Source organism: Oryctolagus cuniculus, chromosome 16 (genome assembly GCF_964237555.1).
Source record: "Oryctolagus cuniculus chromosome 16, mOryCun1.1, whole genome shotgun sequence".
Taxonomy (NCBI): domain Eukaryota; kingdom Metazoa; phylum Chordata; class Mammalia; order Lagomorpha; family Leporidae; genus Oryctolagus; species Oryctolagus cuniculus.
The window spans coordinates 15,400,071-15,419,875 of NC_091447.1; the positions used below are offsets into that span (position 1 = coordinate 15,400,071).

Below are 19,805 nucleotides of genomic sequence, written 5' to 3' on the forward strand. Positions count from 1 at the left end.
GTAAACCACACTGCGTGTTGACAAGGGTTCTGATACAGGGCCATTTGATTTGAGAAGACTAACCTGAAAACACACAAAGCCTGTTACTCTTGATTTTTACATGAGAAACACGTAACTGCTGAGAACTTTCCATAATTCAAGTCAGACTTGGAGAACTTTCCGGCTCCATCGTCTGGAACAGTCCATTTCTTTTCTCTCTTCCACTACGGGGTCTCAGATTCTTACCATGATATCATTATTTTGCATTTGCACACTGATGACCCACGCTATTCAATCGTGCTACATGTGTGCTTACACACAATCAATGCAGTACCACCACCCGAGCAGAGGGAAGCTGCTCACAGTTTACACATAAAGCAGTAGAGGCATTTGTCATTCAGAAGATCTGCCAAAGAGGGAATTTCATATTTAAATGTAGTTACCAAACTCACCAGAAAGAATTCAGATCAACATTCAGTCAGGATGGGGTTGAATAAGCAGGACTACCCGGTTCTTTCAGCTTTTCAGTATCTCAAGAGCAGACTTTAAAAAGGATATATTGTACCCTTACCAAGAAAAACCCACAGCAGACACAGGTGGAAGAGAGAGGATTCTGTGTTGCAGCACACCCAAGAGGCGAGGGAAGGAGGAAGACCTTTGCACAAAATGACAGCAACAGGCTTAGAAACTCAGAGGTTTAAACACAGAAATGCTTACCTCCCACTGTAAGTGAGGCGGGATATTTCGTATCTGAAGTTTCCGAATCCTGCAGAAGAATTAAAATTATGGTTTAAGAAAAAAAAAAATACAAAAGCAAATGACAGTAAAGGCAACATGGAGGTTCAGAAATCACTTGAAGTGCTAACTTCATATTCATTACAAACCAATCTATAATAAGAAAAATGCAGCCAAAGAAGGAAAAATAAAGAAATTCAATCTCAAGATGCACATGGAGACCATTTGGAGATCCAGCATTACTGGACTGTCATGACATATTTTAAAAGTCACTAAAACTGGCAGATAGAATGTTTGAAAAACATTTCATCTGATGACTGTATTCAAAGTTCAGACCCTTTTGCCTCGAATTAAGTGTCCCAGGACATAAACAAAGCCTTGGTCCAGATGTTCTCACTCCAAGATCACTGCCAAAGGGTCCACGGATAGAATTCAGGGCCCTCCTAATTGGGATGGGGGTGAGGAATATCACATATTTGTTTTACTATCCCCTATGTGAATTCTAACACTCTTCAATGATGGCTGCTGGCAATAAACCACAGAACTGCAGCACTTGTAACTCTTACATCAACAGAAATCACATATTTTCATGGCACACTGCATGGTTGCAGATCTTTAAATATCATCTACACTCATTACTGTGAGATTCTGTTGTGATGCTACAACTTGTAAGATGAAGCACATATCACTGAGTTTGAAAATTTCTCCAACTGTATTTCAAAATGACTAGTTTCCTTTAAAAGCCTCTGTATTTTATGCATTTTAAAACACCCTACGAAAAGGTCCATTGGGTTTCACACTGCCAGGAGTCCTCTGCATAGGAAGAATTACAGAAACGGGACAGTGTTGTGGCACAGCAGGCTTAAGCTTCCACTAGCGATGCCAGCATCCCCTAACTGCAGCGTCAGTTCGAGTCCTGGCTGCTCCACTTCTGATCCAGTTTCCTGCTAATGTCCCTGCCAAGGGAGCAGGTGATGTTCCAAGTGCTTGGGCCCCTACCACCCATGTAGGGGACCGAAATGGAGTTCCTGGTTCTTGGTTTTGGCCTGGCTGAGCCCTGGCAGTTGCAGGCATCTGGGGAGTGAACAGGCGGGCAGAAGATGTCTCTGACTCCATCTTTCCCTCTCCCTACTGTTCTGCCTTATAAATAAGTAACAAGAAAGCACACTTAGATACTTCAGAAAGTTCATGGAAAACTTCAGAAAGTTCAATACTGGCATTCCATATAGTCGCTACTTCAAGATCCGGGCTACACTTCTGATCCAATTCCCCGCGAATGTACTTGGGAAAAGCAGCGGAGGATGGCCCCTGCATCCATGTGGGATACCTAGACAAACCTCCTGGCTCCTGGCCCAGCCTTGGCTGTTGCAGCCCATTTGGGGAGTGAACCAGGGGACAGAAGATCAATCTCTCCAACTCTCTCAAATAAATCAATAAATCTTAAAATAAAATAAAAGATAAAAAGTCATCTGTAGCCTTTCATAACACACATTGCCCATGAACCTTCTGAAGACCCTAGAGATATGTGGGGGGGGAGAAAGATGAATACCACAACCACACATTAATGAGGCAAGGCTGAACCATAGATGCCACAGCCCACTCACTCCCTTTAGAAGGAAAAGGAATTTATGGTCAACTGGCTAGCAGCAACAGCACAACTGGCAACTGAGCTTGACATCAAGCAAAGCAATTAAATCACTTGAGTTCTATGTTACAACTACAGAACTCTTTCTCTTTCCAGGTCACAGGACCCGTGAGACTGAAGCCCTACAGCAGAAGACCCGCTGAGAGCCAGGCTTAGAGACTACTGCTTCGCCTTTTCTCTTCCCCCAGAACAAGAACAAGCAACGCCACCCCTGCCAACTCTCCCAGGTTCACCAAACACAGGCACACCCCCGTCTGCAGTTACAGAATGGAGGTGGGAGGGGAGAAGCATTTTTGCATTGTTTTTATGGCAACAAAATGAAGCACCATCACCCGCAACATACACCAAAGAAATGGTGGGAAATTATCAACTTAAGGGGAAACATTTCTAAATATCAACTACTTGAAATTGGCAGATGAAATACTTGTCTGGGATTTGTTTTAAAATAACTCATGTGGGTGAGTGTTGTGGTGCAGTGGGTTAAGCCAACAGGCAAGATGCCTGTATCCCTTATCAGAGTGGCAGTTCAAATCCCAGCTACTGAGCCAGCTTCCTGCTAATGTGCCTGGGAGGTAGCAGGTGATGGCTCAAGTATGTGGGTCCTTGCCAACCATGTAAGACTGGGATGGATTTCCAGACTCCTGGCTTCAGCCTTTCCCAGTTTTGGCTATTGCAGGCACTTTGGGATGTAGTCAAAGAACGAAAGCTCTCTCCCCCTCTCTGTGTCACTTTGTTCTTCAAGTAGATGAAGATAGATGCTTTAAAAAGTAAAAATAACTCATGTGTGCTTAATTGGTAAAGCTGCAGAACAGGTACTACTACTCTGCTTTTGTATAAATTGTTTTTTTAAGACTTATTTATTTGAAAGACAGAGAGAAGGGGGGGGCAGGCAAAGCACTTCCATCTTCTGGTTCACTCCCCAAATGGCCGCAACGACCAGGGCTGGGCCAGGCTGAAGCCAGGAGCTTTTTCCGGCTCTCTGAAGCGGGCACAGGGGCCCAAGCACCTGGGCCATCTTCTGCAGCATTCCTAAGTGCATCAGCAGACAGCTGGCTTGGAAATGGAGCATCTGGGACTTGAACTGGCGTCCATATAGGATGCCAGTGCCGCAGGCAGAGGCTTTACCTGCTACATCACAGTGCCCCTTGTATAATCTTATATTTTCTATAAAAGCATTGAAAATACACCCTAGCAAAACATTTCTAATACATCGGTTTCGGAACTGCTATATATTGCGTCAGCTAATATATAGCAGAAAAGTTCACTCACACTACATAAATACTTACCCTGGGTAACCAAGGAGGTGGGAATTATTTTCTACTCATATGCAAGCACTCATCTGTTGTGATCAAGCATCTGACATAGTAAGGGGTAGCAGCACCCCAGCATTAAATGCCAAGTATTCATCTCCACTGGACTCATTCAGCGCGGCGGAGTCAGCTTCCCAAAGCTGCACGGGTAAATGCACATGCAGAGCTCCAGCCCAGCAGCAAGTCACTGTTCACCTCACACACGGCCGCTGCAGGGGCTGGCACTGTGGCGCAGCGGGTAAGGCCGCCGCCTGCAGTGCCGGCATTCCATGTGGGTGCCGGTTCAAGTCCCAGCTGCTCCACTTCTGACCCAGCTTTCTGCTATGGCCTGGGAAGGCAGTGGAAGATGGCCCAAGTCCTTGGCCTGCACCAGCGTAGGAGACCCAGAAGAAGCTCCTGACTCCTGGCTTCGGATCGGCATGGCTCTGACCATTGTGGCCAATTCGGAAGTGAACCAGCAGACGCAAGACCTCTCTCTCTCTCTCTCTCTCTCTCTCTCTCTCTCTCACTGCCTCTGCCTCTCTGCAGCTCTTTCAAATAAACAAATAAATCTTAAAAAACAAAAAGCCACTCCACAGGGCTCTCACATCTTTTGGAGATGAAGAGTCACCCATTACACATGTTTTCTTGTGGACTTTCTGCACCCATTCACTTATCCAAAGTTATTTCTGAGTCATTATTTTCCTTAAATGGCTTTCCAGTTTCCATTATCTGATTCTCTCAAGTTTCACTTCAGACAAACATCAGAATTACTTACATCAAGTGTTCTGCCTTCTAGGACTGTTCTTTCCTATCTGCTCAGTAACTCACCTTTAACTTTGTGTGCAGTTTTACATCACCCGCTAACACCGTGCTTCACTCTTATCAGTACAAGAGTCACACAGTTCAACACGACACGGAACCAAGGCAAGAAATGTAATCACCCAGCCCAGAGACACCAACTCCAGTCTACCAACTCAGCTGGACTTATCATTTAAGTGTACACAATTAAAACCCTATTACTCAGGAGCTGGCATCGTGGCCAACTGGGTAAAGCCGCCACTAACAATGGCAACACCCCACATTGAGGTGCCAGTTCTGCTTCCAACACAGTTTCCTCCTAATGCCCCTGGGAAAGCAGTGACCAACGCCAAGTACTCGAGCCCCTGCCACCCACCTGGGAGACCAGGATGCAATTCCTGGCTTCTGGCCTCAGCCTGGCTGAGCTCCAACAGCTGCAGTCATCTGGGATTTGAACCAGCAGATGGAAGCACACATGCTCTTTCTCTGCCTTTACAATTAAAAAAAATTAAAATAAATCTTAAAGAAAACACTGAGGCTGGTGTTGTGGCTCAGCAATGCTGGCATCCCATATGAGCACCAATTCAAGTCCTAACATGCTTCACTTGCAACCCAGATCCCTGCCAATGCACCTGAGAAGGCAGAAGATGTCCCAAACACTTGAGCCCCTGCCACCCAATCCTGTACTCTAAAGCTTTGTGTCATTTTTAATAATTATTTACTACACTGAATTTCATATTAAATGGCATATTTTTAATGAGAACATAAAGCATCTATGAATCCACCTCAAATAATCAGAGCAACATACCTCAAGTCCCCTGCAACCCCCATCAGAATGCAATTATCATGCCCAATTTTGAAAAATAGGTTTTAGGGCAGGCATTGTGTTACCACAGGTTAAGCCTTCAGATAATCGATCAAGTCTGAGCTACTCTGCTTCTGAACCACCTTCCTGCTAAAGCACCTGTGAAGGCAATGGATGCTGACTTCCACACTTGGATTCTTCCTCCCTTCTGGGGGACCCAGATGGTGTTCTTGGCTCTGGTTTCAGCCTGATCCAGCCCTGAGTGTTGAGGCCATTTGGGGAGTGAACCAGTGGATAAAAAATCTGTCTCTCCCTCTGTTACTCTGCCTTTCAAAGAAATAAAATTCTCAAAGGAAAAAAAAATCTAATGCTATTACTTATGAATATCAGCATTTTTTTGAAAATTTATGTATTTATCTAAAAGTTGCAGTGACAGAAATCTTCTCTCTGCTGGTTCACTCCCCAAATGCCCACAACAGCCAGGGCTAGGCCAGGCCAAAGCCAGGAGATGGGGAACTTAATGGGCAGCAGGGACCCAACTACTTGGGCTGTCACCTGCTGCCACCCAGCGTATACACCCGCAGGAAGCCGAAACCAGAAGTGGAACCAAGACTTGGACTGTGGCATTCCACTAAGGGATGTGGGCATACCAAGCTATATCTACACCGCTGTGCTGAACACCCGTCTTTCAACGTCTACCCTGAAACTACATTATATTCTGCCTAATTTCACTTAAGATTCAACCAGTAAGCTTAATCATATCAACAACTTCAGAAAACAGCACAGATCACACATGAAAGTCACAAGATATGCTAATCCTGAGCAAAAGTCTCACTTTACCCCTTGCCTTTGACACTAATCATAATCCACATACCTTAAATCAACATCATAATCAAGTGAGCTGCGGGTGTTGTGTTGTAGCAGGTTAAGTCATCAGCTGGGACACCTACGTCCATATCAAAGTGCTTGGTTTGAGTGCCAGCTATCCCACTTCCAATTCAGCTTAGTGCTAATGCAATCCTAAGTGGATGATGGCTCAAGTGAATGAATTCCTACCATGCACATGGGTGACTCAGATGGAATTCTGGGCTCTTGGCTTCAGTTTGGTCCAGCCCCGGTCATTGTAGGCATTTGAGGAGTGAACCAGTGGATGGGAGACAGATCTCTGTGTCTCGCTCCCTTCAATTAAACTTTAAAAAATGTTTTAAAGAAGGGTCCAGCGCTGTGGCATAGAAGGCTGAGCCTCCACCTGCTGTGCCGGCATCCCATATGGACGCTGATTTGAGTCCCGGCTGCTCCACTTCCAATCCAGCTCCCTGCTAATGTGCCAGGGAAAACAGCTGAAGTAGGGCCCAAGCACTTGGCCCCCAGCACCCACATGGAAGACCCAAATGAAGCTCCTGGCTTCAGCCTGGCCCAGCCCTGGCTGATGCAACCATTTGGGCAGTGAACCAACAGATTAAAAACCCTCCCCACTCATCTCTGCCTTTCAAATAAATAAAATCTTAAAAAAAATGTTTAAAGACATTACGTGGGGCTGGTGCCACGGCTCAATAGACTAATCCTCCGCCTTGCGGTGCCGGCACACCGGGTTCTAGTCCCAGTCGGGGCGCCGGATTCTGTCCTGGTTGCCCCTCTTCCAGGCCAGCTCTCTGCTATGGCCCGGGAAGGCAGTGGAGGATGGCCCAGGTCCTTGGGCCCTGCACCTGCATGGGAGACCAGGAGAAGCACCTGGCTCCCGGCTTCAGATCAGCACGGTGCGCCAGCCTCAGCGTGCCAGCCGTAGCGGCCATTGGAGGGTGAAGGAAGACCTTTCTCTCTGTCTCTCTCTCTCTCTCTCACTGTCCACTCTGCCTATCAAAACAAAACAAAACAAAAAAAGACATTACGTGGAGGAGGACGAGGTTATAATACTAAGAAAGGAGGCAAAAAGCAAGCACCTGTGCAGAAAGCTCAGCTACTGCCTCCCAATCCTACGCAGCCAGGTGCACAGGCACCCAGCACCTGTGCTGTCCCAACGCCAGTGCATTCAAATTTCTGCCCAAACCACCTGTGCACCCTGAACTTGTTTCTCCCAAAAGGCTGCCTCAACCCCTTCCTACTAAGGGTTACACAAAGTGGGAATCACCGCTTTCCCGCTTTAAAAGATAATGAGATTTAGATCATAATCTGACACTGCTAATGCCAACAGCAGATAGCAAGAGGAAACCAAGTCTAATTTCTAAGATACTCCTCACTGCCTTATTTTATGCAAAGGATCATGACACAAGGTCCACATTCAGACAGGTCATTTTCAAACACAAAATGAAGCCAGGTGCACTCAGAGCACGGCCTCTCCACCAGCCACTTGGTGGCGCTCTGTACCACCTAGCTGTGTCAAATTAACTCTACCTTCACCCAAAGAGGAATTTGCTCAGCTTGGCTAAATTTGATATTGTTGTATTGTAATTATACTTACCCTTTCTTTATTCATACAGTTAAAAATCAGATCTTTCAAAAGCCAACCTTCCTCAAACACACAATTCTAACAGGGTACACACCTGGGGAATTCACCCAGTCTCACATTTCAAGTCCTCATTGTCAACTTTGCTTCACCAAAGTCCTGGCAGCATCGCCAAACCCTCGAACTCAAGGATTCTCTCTAGGAAAAGCTGTCACATGCTGCAAGACATCACTGCAAATCTGTAAACAGGGAAAGCCAGGAAAAACCTAGGGGGCCAGATAAAAAGGATTCAATAGATGACAGAGACCAAAAATCTCAGACACTGAAACATGAAAGAATACTTAATGAGGACACACAGTCAGTGCCACCGTTCACTAAAAAAACCCTCACATTTCAAAACCAGAACGTGGAATATAATTTCATTTAAATTGTGTCCTACCACAATAAGACTATTCCATGCAGGGGAAGGAGTGTGGAGTGTATACACAAAACAAAACACCAACACCAACAGAAATAAAGAAGAGAAATATCACCAAAACTCTGGAAGAAGCATGTGCAATTTCCAGTTTGAGATTTTTGTTTTACAAGATAAACTTTACTATTAAGGAGAAAATATGCTATGGTTCCAGTCTGTAATACATCAGAATGAACTAGGAGAAGCCAATTCAGTCCCTGTAACACCAGTGCCCTGCCCCAATCCTGCTCCCAAAATTGCAGTCGAACAGAATAAACATTCTTGGTCAGGCTTAACAAACTGTCAGTAAAAATGGAAAGGAGACAGCAACTCTGAGATTTACGAATCCAACAGGCTGTGAAAGACTGAATCCCACCCATTTGATTGACAGAGGGGCACCGGTGCTCCAAAGAAAATCATACAGTGGTCCTTCCAAAAGTTCACAGAAAATGGAACTAAAAGCTAAGCCCATTTTGGTGAAAAAAAATCTTGAAATTCACAACTTTTTTCAACAAAGATTTATATTTGAAAGGCAGAATTACAGAGAGAAACAGAGATCTTCCATCCACTGGTTAACTCCCCAAATTGCTCCAACAGCCAAGGGTGGGCTAGACCAAGACCAGGAGCTTCATCCAGGTCTCCCACATGGGTACAAGGGCCCAGGGACCTGGGCTACCTTCTGCTGATTTCCCAGGTGCATTAGCAGGGAGCTGGGTCAGAAGTAGAGCAGCCAGGACTCAAGCAGGTGCCCACATGGAATGCCAACGTTGCAGGTGGCGGTTTAACCCGCTGTGCCAGTGCCAGCTCCTTCATAACACGCATTTTCCAAGAACTCCTTAAAGATGCTTCATAGTTACCACAGTTATTGGAAGGATGTCAGATCCTAGTGACCTGAACACTGGGTGAAGGGGAGAGGGAGACAGTTGCTCCTTCAACTGTAAAGAGAAGTCATTCCAAGTATGGTATGAAGACCACCTAACTTTAGCCGGCGCCGCGGCTCACTAGGCTAATCTTCCGCCTTGCAGCACCGGCGCACCAGGTTCTAGTCCCGGTAGGGGCACCGGATTCTGTCCCAGTTGCCCCTCTTCCAGGCCAGCTCTCTGCTGTGGCCAGGGAGTACAGTGGAGGATGGCCCAAGTGCTTGGGCCCTGCACCCCATGGGAGACCAGGATAAGTACCTGGCTCCTGCCTGCAGATCAGCGCGATGTGCCGGCCGCAGCGTGCCGGCCGTGGCCATTGGAGGGTGAACCAACGGCAAAGGAAGACCTTTCTCTCTCTCTCTCTCTCTCTCTCTCTCACTGTCCATTCTGCCTGTCAAAAAAAAAAAAAAAAAAGAAAAAGAAAAAGAAAAAGAAAAAAGAAATCTTTAAAAAAAAAAAAAGACCACCTAACTTTAGAATCACCAAGGGGGCTTGTTTAAAATGCAGATTCCAGGGCCCAAACACAGACCTCCTAAGCGAAGGCGGTACAGGGGAACACACACACACACACACACACACACACACACACACACAGAGGTCTGGTCAACAGGGTGAGTCTTATTCACTGGTGTAGACTCAGCAGAGATCAGCAGACTGACTGCTCATATCAGGCAATTATTCAACATTGCTTAATCACTGTGGCACAGCTGGTGAAGCCTCTGCTTGGGATATCGGCATCCCATATCAGAGTGCTGGATGAGTCCTGGTTGTTCTGATAGCCCAGGAACGTGGGCCCCTGACACCCATGTGGGAGACCTGGATGAGGTTCCTGGCTCCTGGCTTCTGCCTGGCCTAATCCTGGCTGTTGCTGGCATTTGGGGAGTGAACCAGGAAATGGGAGAACAGTATCTGTTCCCATCTCCCATCACCCTACCTTTCAAATAGATACATAAATGCTTAAAAGGCCCATAAGGAACAAAGCCACTGAACATCACAGTTCTAGTAGAGAATCTTAGGTGATTCTTCCTCGTCCCCACTCCCCAAATCTCCATGGTTTTGCATCTATGTTCTTCCCCCTTCAGCAGAATAGAGGTATCTTGTCTTCTGATATTATATACCTTCTCATCACCATGTATGCAGAATACCATCTCACATCCCTAAGCATGAGAACAGAAAACAGACCAAGGGACAGAGTCCAACTCAGCATGCATGTTCTTTGTTTGAAAGAGTTAGACAACGAGGCCGGCGCTGCGGCTCAATAGACTAATCCTCCACCTAGCGACGCCGGCACACCGGGTTCTAGTCCCAGTCAGGGCGCCAGATTCTTTCCCGGTTGCCCCTCTTCCAGGCCAGCTCTCTGCTGTGGCCCGGGAAGGCAGTGGAGGATGGCCTAAGTCCTTGGGCCCTGCACCCCATGGGAGACCAGGAGAAGCACCTGGCTCCTGCATTCGGATCAGCGCGGTGCGCCGGCTGCAGTGTGCCAGCCGTGGTGGCCATTGGAGGGTGAACCAATGGCAAAAAGGAAGACCTTTCTCTCTCTCTCACTATCCACTCTACCTGTCCAAAAAAAAAAGAGTTAGACAACGAGAGATCTTCTGTCAGCTGGTTCAATCCCCAGCTGGCTGCAGTGGCCAAGGCTGGGCCAGGTTAAAACCAGGAGCTTCCTCCCAGTCTCCCACATGGGTACTGGGGCCCAAGCACCTGAGCCATCTTCTGCTGCTTTTCCCAGGCCACAAACAGAGAGCTGAGTCGGAACAGGAGCTGCTGGGACACGAACAGCACCCATAGGGGATGCCAACATTGTGAGCTGCAGCTTTAGCCACACCAGCCCCACGTGTTGCTCTTATACGAATGCTTGCATACACACATCACCGCGCGGTTCTCTGAGAATGCCCAATCCTTCAAAGCAGGAAGTTCTCACACTTCCTTGGCATGTGTGCAAGGTGCAGAAACACTTTTTGGAAAGTAACAGTTTTGAGGGGCAGACGCTGTGGTGCAGCAGGTTAAGCTACCATCTGCACAGTGTCAGCTTTCCATATGGGTGCTGGTTCAAGTCCCAGCTGCTCCACTTCCCATCCAGCTCCCTGCTAATGCACAGGGAAAAGCAGCAGAAGATGGTCCAAATTCTTGGGCCCCTGCACCTACACAGGAGACCCAGAAGCAGCTTGGGCCTGGCTCAGCCCAGCTGTTGCGGATATTTGGGGAGAAAACCAGAGAACAGAAGATTTATTTCTCCCTCTCTCTTTCTGTAACTCTTTCAAATAAAAAAAAAAAATCTTAAAAAAAAAAAAGAACAGTTGAATTAACAGGGCACAAACTGATTCTTGATCCCTGAACAACCACAGATTTTTGTAGTCTTCACACGGAGATTTTATCTGAAAATGTGCCTTTAAACAAAAAGTCACCACCGGTATTTCAACCACAGAAACAGCTAAACATCAGAGGGAGCTGCTATTTAAATAAAAGGCTCAATGCCTGCATGACTCAAAACTGTAGCTGTTTCAAAAGCCTAACATTATTAATAAACACAGCCAACTACACATATCTTCCTTGGAAATTAGGACAGTAACAGGAGAATTAAGGAACTGGATACAGAACCTCTAATACGCTTGAGTCACACTGCAAATTAATCATTCCCATATTTTTCTGCAGTTAAAACCAACTTTATAAATACCATTACATTTCTTCCCAGCAAGACTCAACATCTGAAATTGCTGTAAGTATAAAACACAAATTTTTAATTCAAAGAATGCGAAATTTCACACATTAAAAATATTTTAGACATTGAGTTATATAAACTCTAAAATTATTATTTTTATAAAATTTATTTATTTGAAAGACAGAGAGAGGCAGAGGTAGAGAGAAAGAGATCTTCCATCCAGAGAGAGAGAGAAATCTTCCAACCAATGGTTCACTCCCCAGATTGCTGCAACGGTTGGAGCTGCACTGATCTGAAGCCAGGAACCAGGAGTCTCCTCCAGGTCTCCCACGTGAGCGCAGGAGCCCAAGGACTTGGGCCATCTTCTACTGCTTGCCCAGGCCATACCAGAGAGCCGGATCGGAAGTTGAACAGCTGGGACTCGAACTGGCAGGCGCCCATATGGGATGCTGGCACTGCAATGGCAGCTTTATCCACTATGCCACAGCACCGGCCCCTGATCTGGGCTGGCTGGTGGGCGGGCTTATTTATCTATCTATTTAGCTATCTATTTAGCTATTTATTTTTTATTTTTTATTTATTTGAAAGGCAGTTAGAGAAAGAGAGGGAGATAGAACTTCCATCCTCTGGTTCACTCCCCACATGGCCATGATGATGGGGATTCAGCCAGACTGAAGCTGGCGTCTAGACGGCACCCAGGTTGCCCCAAGTCCTTCTACTGCTTTCTGAGGTGCATTAGCAGGGAGCTGGATCAGAAGCGGAGCAGCGGGGACTTGAACTGTCACCTATACAGGATGCTGGCCCTGCAAGTGGCAGCTTAATCCACCACACTGGCCTCTGGCTTTGTCTGTTTAAAGTGGGCAAGCTGCAGCTCATCTTCATCAAGCTACACTGCATTCTCATTACCCTTAAAAACTGCAATAATTTTACCATAGGCTGCAGGTTTCTGAGAAAGTTACATGGTCCATATGGTTTATGTTTCTAATTTTAATGTATTGTATAATCAGGCAAATAAAATAAGCAAGCAATTGAGACTGCTTACAACAAAATCAGTATGAAAATTCTGAATTTCATGCAACTGAAGAACTCTTACACATCAAGAAAACAAGGAGGCCAGACAGGCTGGGTCCCAATGTCTCCACCTGACATGCTTCATGCTAAGCAACCGGAGCCTACAATCTTCCTAGACTTCACAGATAGTGCTTCCTCCAGCAAAAATGATACAAATGCAAGGCTACCTTACCAGTTTCTGACAAGAGCAGAATATTCCTGCTTAATAAGCTCTTTGTCTTCTACTGAGGTAAAACAGGTATGCTTATAATTCTACTTAGAGAAAAATAAGCTAGGGGTCAACACTGGGACATAGTAAGTTGAGCTTCTGCCTGCAGCGCCAGCATCCCATATAGGCGCCAGTTCTAGTCCTGGCTGCTTCTCTTCTGATCCAGCTCTCTCCTATGTCCTGGGAAGGCAATAGAGGATGACCTCGAAGACGCTCCTAGCTCCTTGCCGGCTCAGATCCGGTCATTGCGGCCACTTGGGGGAGTGAACCAGCGGACGGAAGACCTCTGCCTCTCAAGTAAATTAAACACACACACACACACACACACACACACACTTAAACACAACATGCTCACTCATCTGTATCAGTATTTTCCCAAATATGAAGTCACTCATATTAATCATTATTCCCTTCAACCTAGAACAAGATATTAAAATATTCCCACCTCTCACCTATGACGTGTTAGCCATCTTAAGATAGATATTAGTTCTAGTTCTGAAAACAATCAGGTCTCTAAGCCCACGATGTTCTCTGAGGACAGAGACACACATGGAAGACACTACGAGGTGTACTCAGGGCTTGGCTTCCCATCTGGCTCCCTGCAAGGCGCCTGGGAAAGCAGCGGAAAATGGCCCAAGTGCTTGGGCCCCTGAACCCACGTGTGAGACCCTGATGAAGTTCCCAGCCCTGGCTGTTGTGGGCATTTGGGGGTGAAGCCGGGATAGAAGCGCTCACTCGCTCCCTCCCTCCCTCTCTATCACTCGGCCTTTCAAGTGAAGTCAACATTTTTTTTAAATAATAAATAAAAGACACCACAAAAATACCATCAGCAGAAACCCAGACTCTGGGAAACTCTCCAGAACACACACCTACGTTTTTCAACAACAAAAAAAAATCCTGCAAAAAGACAGGGAACAGACATTTTTAAAACTACAAAATGAAGTTTAAAATGTATCAACCAATCACAATGTAGGGAACTTTTCAAGATTTTATTTGAAAGGCAGTTAGAGACAGAGTTATCTTCCATCTGTTGGTTCACTCCTCAAACGGCCCCAACAGCTGGAGCTGGGCCAGTCCAAAGCCAGGAGCCAGGAGATTCTTCCAAGTCTCCCATGTGGGTACAAGGACCTAAGCACTTGGGCCGTGCTCTTCTGCATTCCTAGGTGCGTTAGCAGCAAACTGGATCAGAAATGCAGCAGCTGAGACTTGAACCAGTACCCATATGGGATGTCAGCGCTGCAAGCCATGGCTTAACATGCTACAGTGAAATGCCAGCCCTAGGAAGTTACTCAAACCACAATTCAAATAAATTGCAAAAATACCAATTAATGGAGCCAGCACTGTGGCATACAGGGTAAAGCCGCCGCCTGCAGTGCCGGCATCCCATATGGGCACCAATTTGAGTCCCGGCAGCTCCACTTCCGATCCAGCTCTCTGCTATGGTCTGAGAAAGCAGTGGAAGATGGCCCAAGTCCTTGAGCCCCTGCACCCGCATGGGAGATCCAGAAGAAGCTCCTGGCTTCGGACTGGTGCAGCTCTGGCCGTTATTGTCATCTGGGGAGTGAACCAGCAGACAAAAGACCTCTCTGTCTGCCTCTGGGTTCTCTGGAACTGCCTTTCAAATAAAATAAATAAGTCTTTTTTAAAAAATACCAATTAAACAGCCAGGAAAAACTGGCACACTTGTTATAGTGAATTAATGCTTTTTGGGGGTAGTATTTTCTAATGGTCTTTTTTGTTTCTAAGAGACTGACAGAGCTCCGTTTCGCAGGTTCACTCCCCAAATGCCTGCAATGGCAGGGATGGGAGCACAAACCAGGTCTCCCAAGAGTAGCAAGGACCTAACTGCTTGTGCCATCACCACTGCTTCCCAGGGTCAGCACTGGCAGGAAGACAGACTCAAGAGTCAGAGCTGTGGCACACAGGCAAGTCAGTGTCTAAACTCCAGGCTAAAAGCCTGCCCCAGTGTTCAAACTTGTACATGTAATAGTGATAGTCCCTGTTCCCTAGAAATCCTTATATTCTTGGAGATACATACTAAAGAATTTAGGATTCCGGCCTCAAATTTGTTTTGAAATAATTGGGAGAGGTGCAGCATTAGAGCAGAGATAAACTTAACTGGCTGTCAGCTGGTGATTCTTGAAGCGGGGTGACAGGTCCCGCTAACTCCATTGCAATACTTTTGAAATATCCATCTTTACTTCTGCTTTTTACAAAACCTGTAAGCTGACACAGAGGTTGTGGCTCAGCAGACTAAGCCACCATTCACAAGGCCAGCATCCCCTATCAGAGTCCTGGCCGCACTGCCTCTCATCCAGTTCCCTACTAACGTACCTAGGGAAAAAGCAGCAGCAGAAGGCCCTGCACCCACGTGGGAGACCTGGGCAGAGTTCCTGGCTTCAGCCTGCCCCAGCTCCAGCCGTTGAGGCCGTCTGGGAGTTAACCAGTAGATAGAAGACTGATATCCTCCACCCCACCCCCTGCCATCACTGTCCTTCACATAAATAAATAGGTCTTTTTTTTAATTTGTAAGTCACTATCTTTACAAATGGTGAATTCTGTTGAAAACAAACGTTGGAGTTGCTATTACCATGAGGAAGTCTTAGAACAGTATGATGTAAGTTTCCACCACCAGTAGTAAGGATGCCAAGACCCTTCACCTGCTGATCTGCAACCCCACTAACACTTTTGGTAATGCAAGACAAACAGACACTCCTAAGAGTGCTGCATTAGACCGTGTTCAATCTCCTTCCCTTGCCTAAGAATGAGAGGATATTTAATTCATTTTACTGGGGTAGGCATTTAGCCTTGTAGTTAAGATGCCAATTAAGGTGCAGGTGGGGCAGACTCTGTGGGGTAGTGGGTGAAAGCCATGGCTTGCAGTGCCAGCATCCCTTATGGGTGCCAGTTCGAGTCCCGGCTGCTCCACTTCCAATCCGGTTCCCTGCTAATGTGCCTAGGAAAGCAGTGGAGGATGGTCCAGGTCCTTAGGCCCCTGCATCCATGTAGGAGACATGGAGGAAACTCCTGGATTCTGGTTCTGGATCAGCTCAGCTCCAGCCATTGCGGCCATCTGGGGAATGAAACAGTGGATGGAAGACTGACTCTCTCTGTCTCTGTTTCTCTCTCTCTCTCTCTCTGTAACACTTTCTTTCAAATAAATAACTTTTTTAAAAAAGATCTATTCATCTACTTGAAAGAGTTACAGAGAGAAAGGAGAGGCAGAGGCAGAGGCAGAGAGAGAGTCTTCCATCCGCTAGTTCACTCCCCAGCTGGCCGCAACAGCTGGAGCCGTGCCAATCTGAAGCTAGGAGCTTCTCTTCTTCTGGGTCTCCCATGCAGGCGCAGGGCCCCAAGGACTTGGGCCATCTTCTACTGCTTTCCCAGGCCATAGCAGAGAGCTGGATCAGAAGAGGAGCAGCCAAGACTCAAACTGGCGCCCATGTGGGATGCCAGCACTGCAGATGGCAGCTATACCACAGCCCAGGCCCCTAAAATAAATCTTAGGAAAAAAAAAAAAAAAAAGATGCAGGTATCCCATGAGGCCAGTGCTGTGGCAAAGAAAGTTAAGCCTCCACCTGTAGTGCCATATGGGTGCCGGTTCAAGTCCTGGTTGCTTTGCTTCCAATCCAGCTCCCTGCTAATGCACCTGAGAAAGCAGCAGAAGATGGCCCAAGTGCCTGGGACTCTGCACCACCATGGGAGACCCAGAAGAAGCTCCCGGCTTCAGCCTGGCCCAGACATGGCTGTTGCAGCCATTTGGGGAGTAATCCAGTGAGGGGATGGATGATCAATCTCTTTCTCTCTCGCCTCTTTCTATATTTATTTCAAATAAAATATAAATCTTAAAAAAAAAAAAAAAAAAGATACAGGTCTCCCACACTGGTATACCTGGGATCAATATCCAGTGTCTGGCTCCTGATCCCAGCTTCCTACTGCTGCAGACACTGGGAGGAAGGAGTGACGGCTCAAATATTTGGCTTCCTGCATCCCATGTAAGAGACCTGAACTGTGCTGCCCGTTCTCAGCTTCAGCCCTGGCCATTGCTGGAATTTGGGGAGTGAACCAGTAATGAATATTCATGTACTCTCTCTTTCTGTTCCTCAAATAAATTAGAAAGAAACTAATAGATTTTGCTGCAATAACTACAGTATAACTTCATATATAGGATACTGGGAAAAATCTTGTTCTATAACTCAAGAAATAATCTTTACTGTTCACTTAAACAGAACCTTAGGGTGGGCACTTGGCCAAATGGTTAAAACACCTACGACGCCAGTTATGTGATGCCTCTATCCTATACAGAAGTGCTTGTGTTCCAGGTCTCGCTCCACGTGGTTCACCTTCCTGCTAATGCACACCCTGGGAGGCAGCAGTCAATGGCTCAATTGGTTGGGTTCCTGGTCCCTACCTAGATTGAGTTCTCAACTTGGCCTGGCCCAGTCCTGGATGTTGTATGCATTTGGGGAGTGAACCAGTGGATGGAATTGTATGGAACTGTGTGTTCTCTTACTGACTCAAATAAACAAACATAAGGGGAAAATCCAGAATCCTCTGTTACATGAGGATAATTCCGCACAATTTGCATGTATGCCACCTCTAACACAAGAGATGCTATGGATCAAAGCTGCATCCTCTGTACAGCCCAAGCAGTCAGAAACATCAAGAAAGATGAACCATTTCTAGATGATTTCTGCTACCAACACAATTTAATAACAAATTTTAAAGTTTTGGGAGCCAGCACCATGGCTCACTAGGTTAATCCTCCACCTGTGGCGCCAGCATTCCATATGGGTACTGGGTTCTGTCCCAGTTGCCCCTCTTCCAGTCCAGCTCTCTGCTGTGGCCCAGGAGGGCAGTGGAGGATGGCCCAAGTGCTTGGGCCCCTGCACCCGCATGGGAGACCAGGAGGAAGCACCTGGCTCCTGGCTTCGGATCAGCACAGCGCCAGCCATAGTGACCACTTGGGGAGTGGACCAACGGAAGGAGGACCTTTCTCTCTCTCTGTCTATAACTCTACCTGTCAAATAAAAATAAATAAATAAAACAAAGGTCTCAATCTCCCTTTAAAAAAAATTTAAAGTTTTACCCACACAGAGAATGGAAACGAGATTTCTTCTCTGACTTCTAATGGGTGAAACTGTGCTAGAATATGAAATACATTTCCACTGTTGCCCTTACACCAAATGAAGACAACTCCTTGACTGAGAAAACAGCCCCAAGGGACTGTGTTAACCAAGGTCGAAAGGTAATCAAATCAGATTCAAACTCGTTCTAACTCTTAATGTCAACACGCATGCTCTTTCTACCTTTATTTCAGACCTCTATGGTTTGGCCTCTGCAAAACAACAGGAACAAAAAAAAACCCACTTAGACTTGCATGAAAAGTGTCCAGCATAATCTTAACAGCACAGATCCAGCCTCCTGGTAGAAACGCTAGAAATTATCTAATTCACAGCTGCACCTGCACTGTACAGAGAAGGCCAACATCAACACCATGTGCAAGGGTACTTCCAACAGTTCAAGGAAAACAGAATTTAAAGTATGATGCTTTTTGGTGCCAAGAAAACTTTTTTCATAATGCATGGAAGATGTGTGTTATAAAAAAAATTAGCTGTAGATTTTAAGAAATCTTGCACCACAATAAATCCATACTTTTAGTTCCATTTTTCTGTAAATTTTTTGAATTAAGCATAAATCCTCAAGGCAAACAAACATGCAGCCTCATCTACCAGCTAAGACGAAGTGTGATGAAGACAAATAACTGCTGACAATGAAAGACCCAGCCCGCGTGCTGCAAGGCATCCCCTGCTTCTCCTGCAGTCATTTCAAAGGCTCCACATGCTTGTAATCGATGCCATTTGGTTTTTGGTTAAATAAGTTCATATAACCTAGCTGTGGTATGTTTTTCCCTTTAAAACCAGTAACTACGTCATACTGCTAATTAAATTACAATTTGAGAAGTGATGACAAATTTATTTATTTGAAAGGCAGAGTTATACAGAGAGATGGAGAGACAGAGACCTTCCATCTGCGGGTTGATTTCCCAAATGGCTGCAATGGCCAGGCCAAAGCCAGGAGATTCATCTGGGTCTCTCATGTGGGTGTAGAAGCCCAAGCACTTGGGCCATCTTCTGTTGCTTTCCCTGGCACATTAGCAAGAAGCTCACTCAGAAGTGGGGCAGCTAAGACTTGAACCAGAGCCCATAGGGGATGTTGGCATCACAAGTGGTGGCTTTACCTGCTATGCCACAATGCTGGCCCCATGACAAATTTCTAACAGCAAACATGGGAAAAGCTAATTAATAAACTCAAAAACATCTAGATGCAGGAAAACTCAATGGCTCTTCTTTCCACCATCACACTTAAGAAAATGTTATACAGTATTCAGGTTCAATTTTTAAAGTGGCATGTTGGGACCGGCCTCTGTGCAGTGGATTAAGCTGCTTCCAGTCCCAGCTGCTCTGCTTCCAATCCAGCTCCCTGCTAATGCACCTGGAAAGCAGTGGAGGATGGTCCAAGTGCTTGCGTCCCTGCACCCATTTGAGACCCATATGGAGTTCACGGCTCCTACCCAGTCCTGGCAGTTGTGGCCATTTGGGGAGTCAAAGATCTCCCCCTCTCTGTAACTATGCCTTTCAAATAAGTCAATCTTAAAAATAAATAAAAGTGGCAGGCTAAACCTATGCAGAAATTAATGAACTCTTTACTTAGGACAGAATTGATCTTCTGTGTATAAAGTTAATCAAAAATGGATCTTAGTAGAGAATGGGACTGGGAATGGGAGAGAGAAGAG

General features: G+C 46.1%; 1 protein-coding gene across 3 annotated transcripts in view; it reads right to left on the bottom strand.

Annotated features, from left to right (window-relative positions):
• IGF2BP3 (insulin like growth factor 2 mRNA binding protein 3) overlaps nucleotides 1–19,805 on the bottom strand; it is a 135,915-nt gene that overhangs the window by 88,663 nt on the left and 27,447 nt on the right. For all 3 annotated transcript variants that reach the window (XM_051852815.2, XM_051852814.2, XM_051852816.2), the window contains exon 3: nucleotides 697–745. In XM_051852815.2, coding sequence (XP_051708775.1) covers nucleotides 697–745 — 49 coding nt within the window. The remainder of the gene's footprint in view (nucleotides 1–696; nucleotides 746–19,805) is intronic.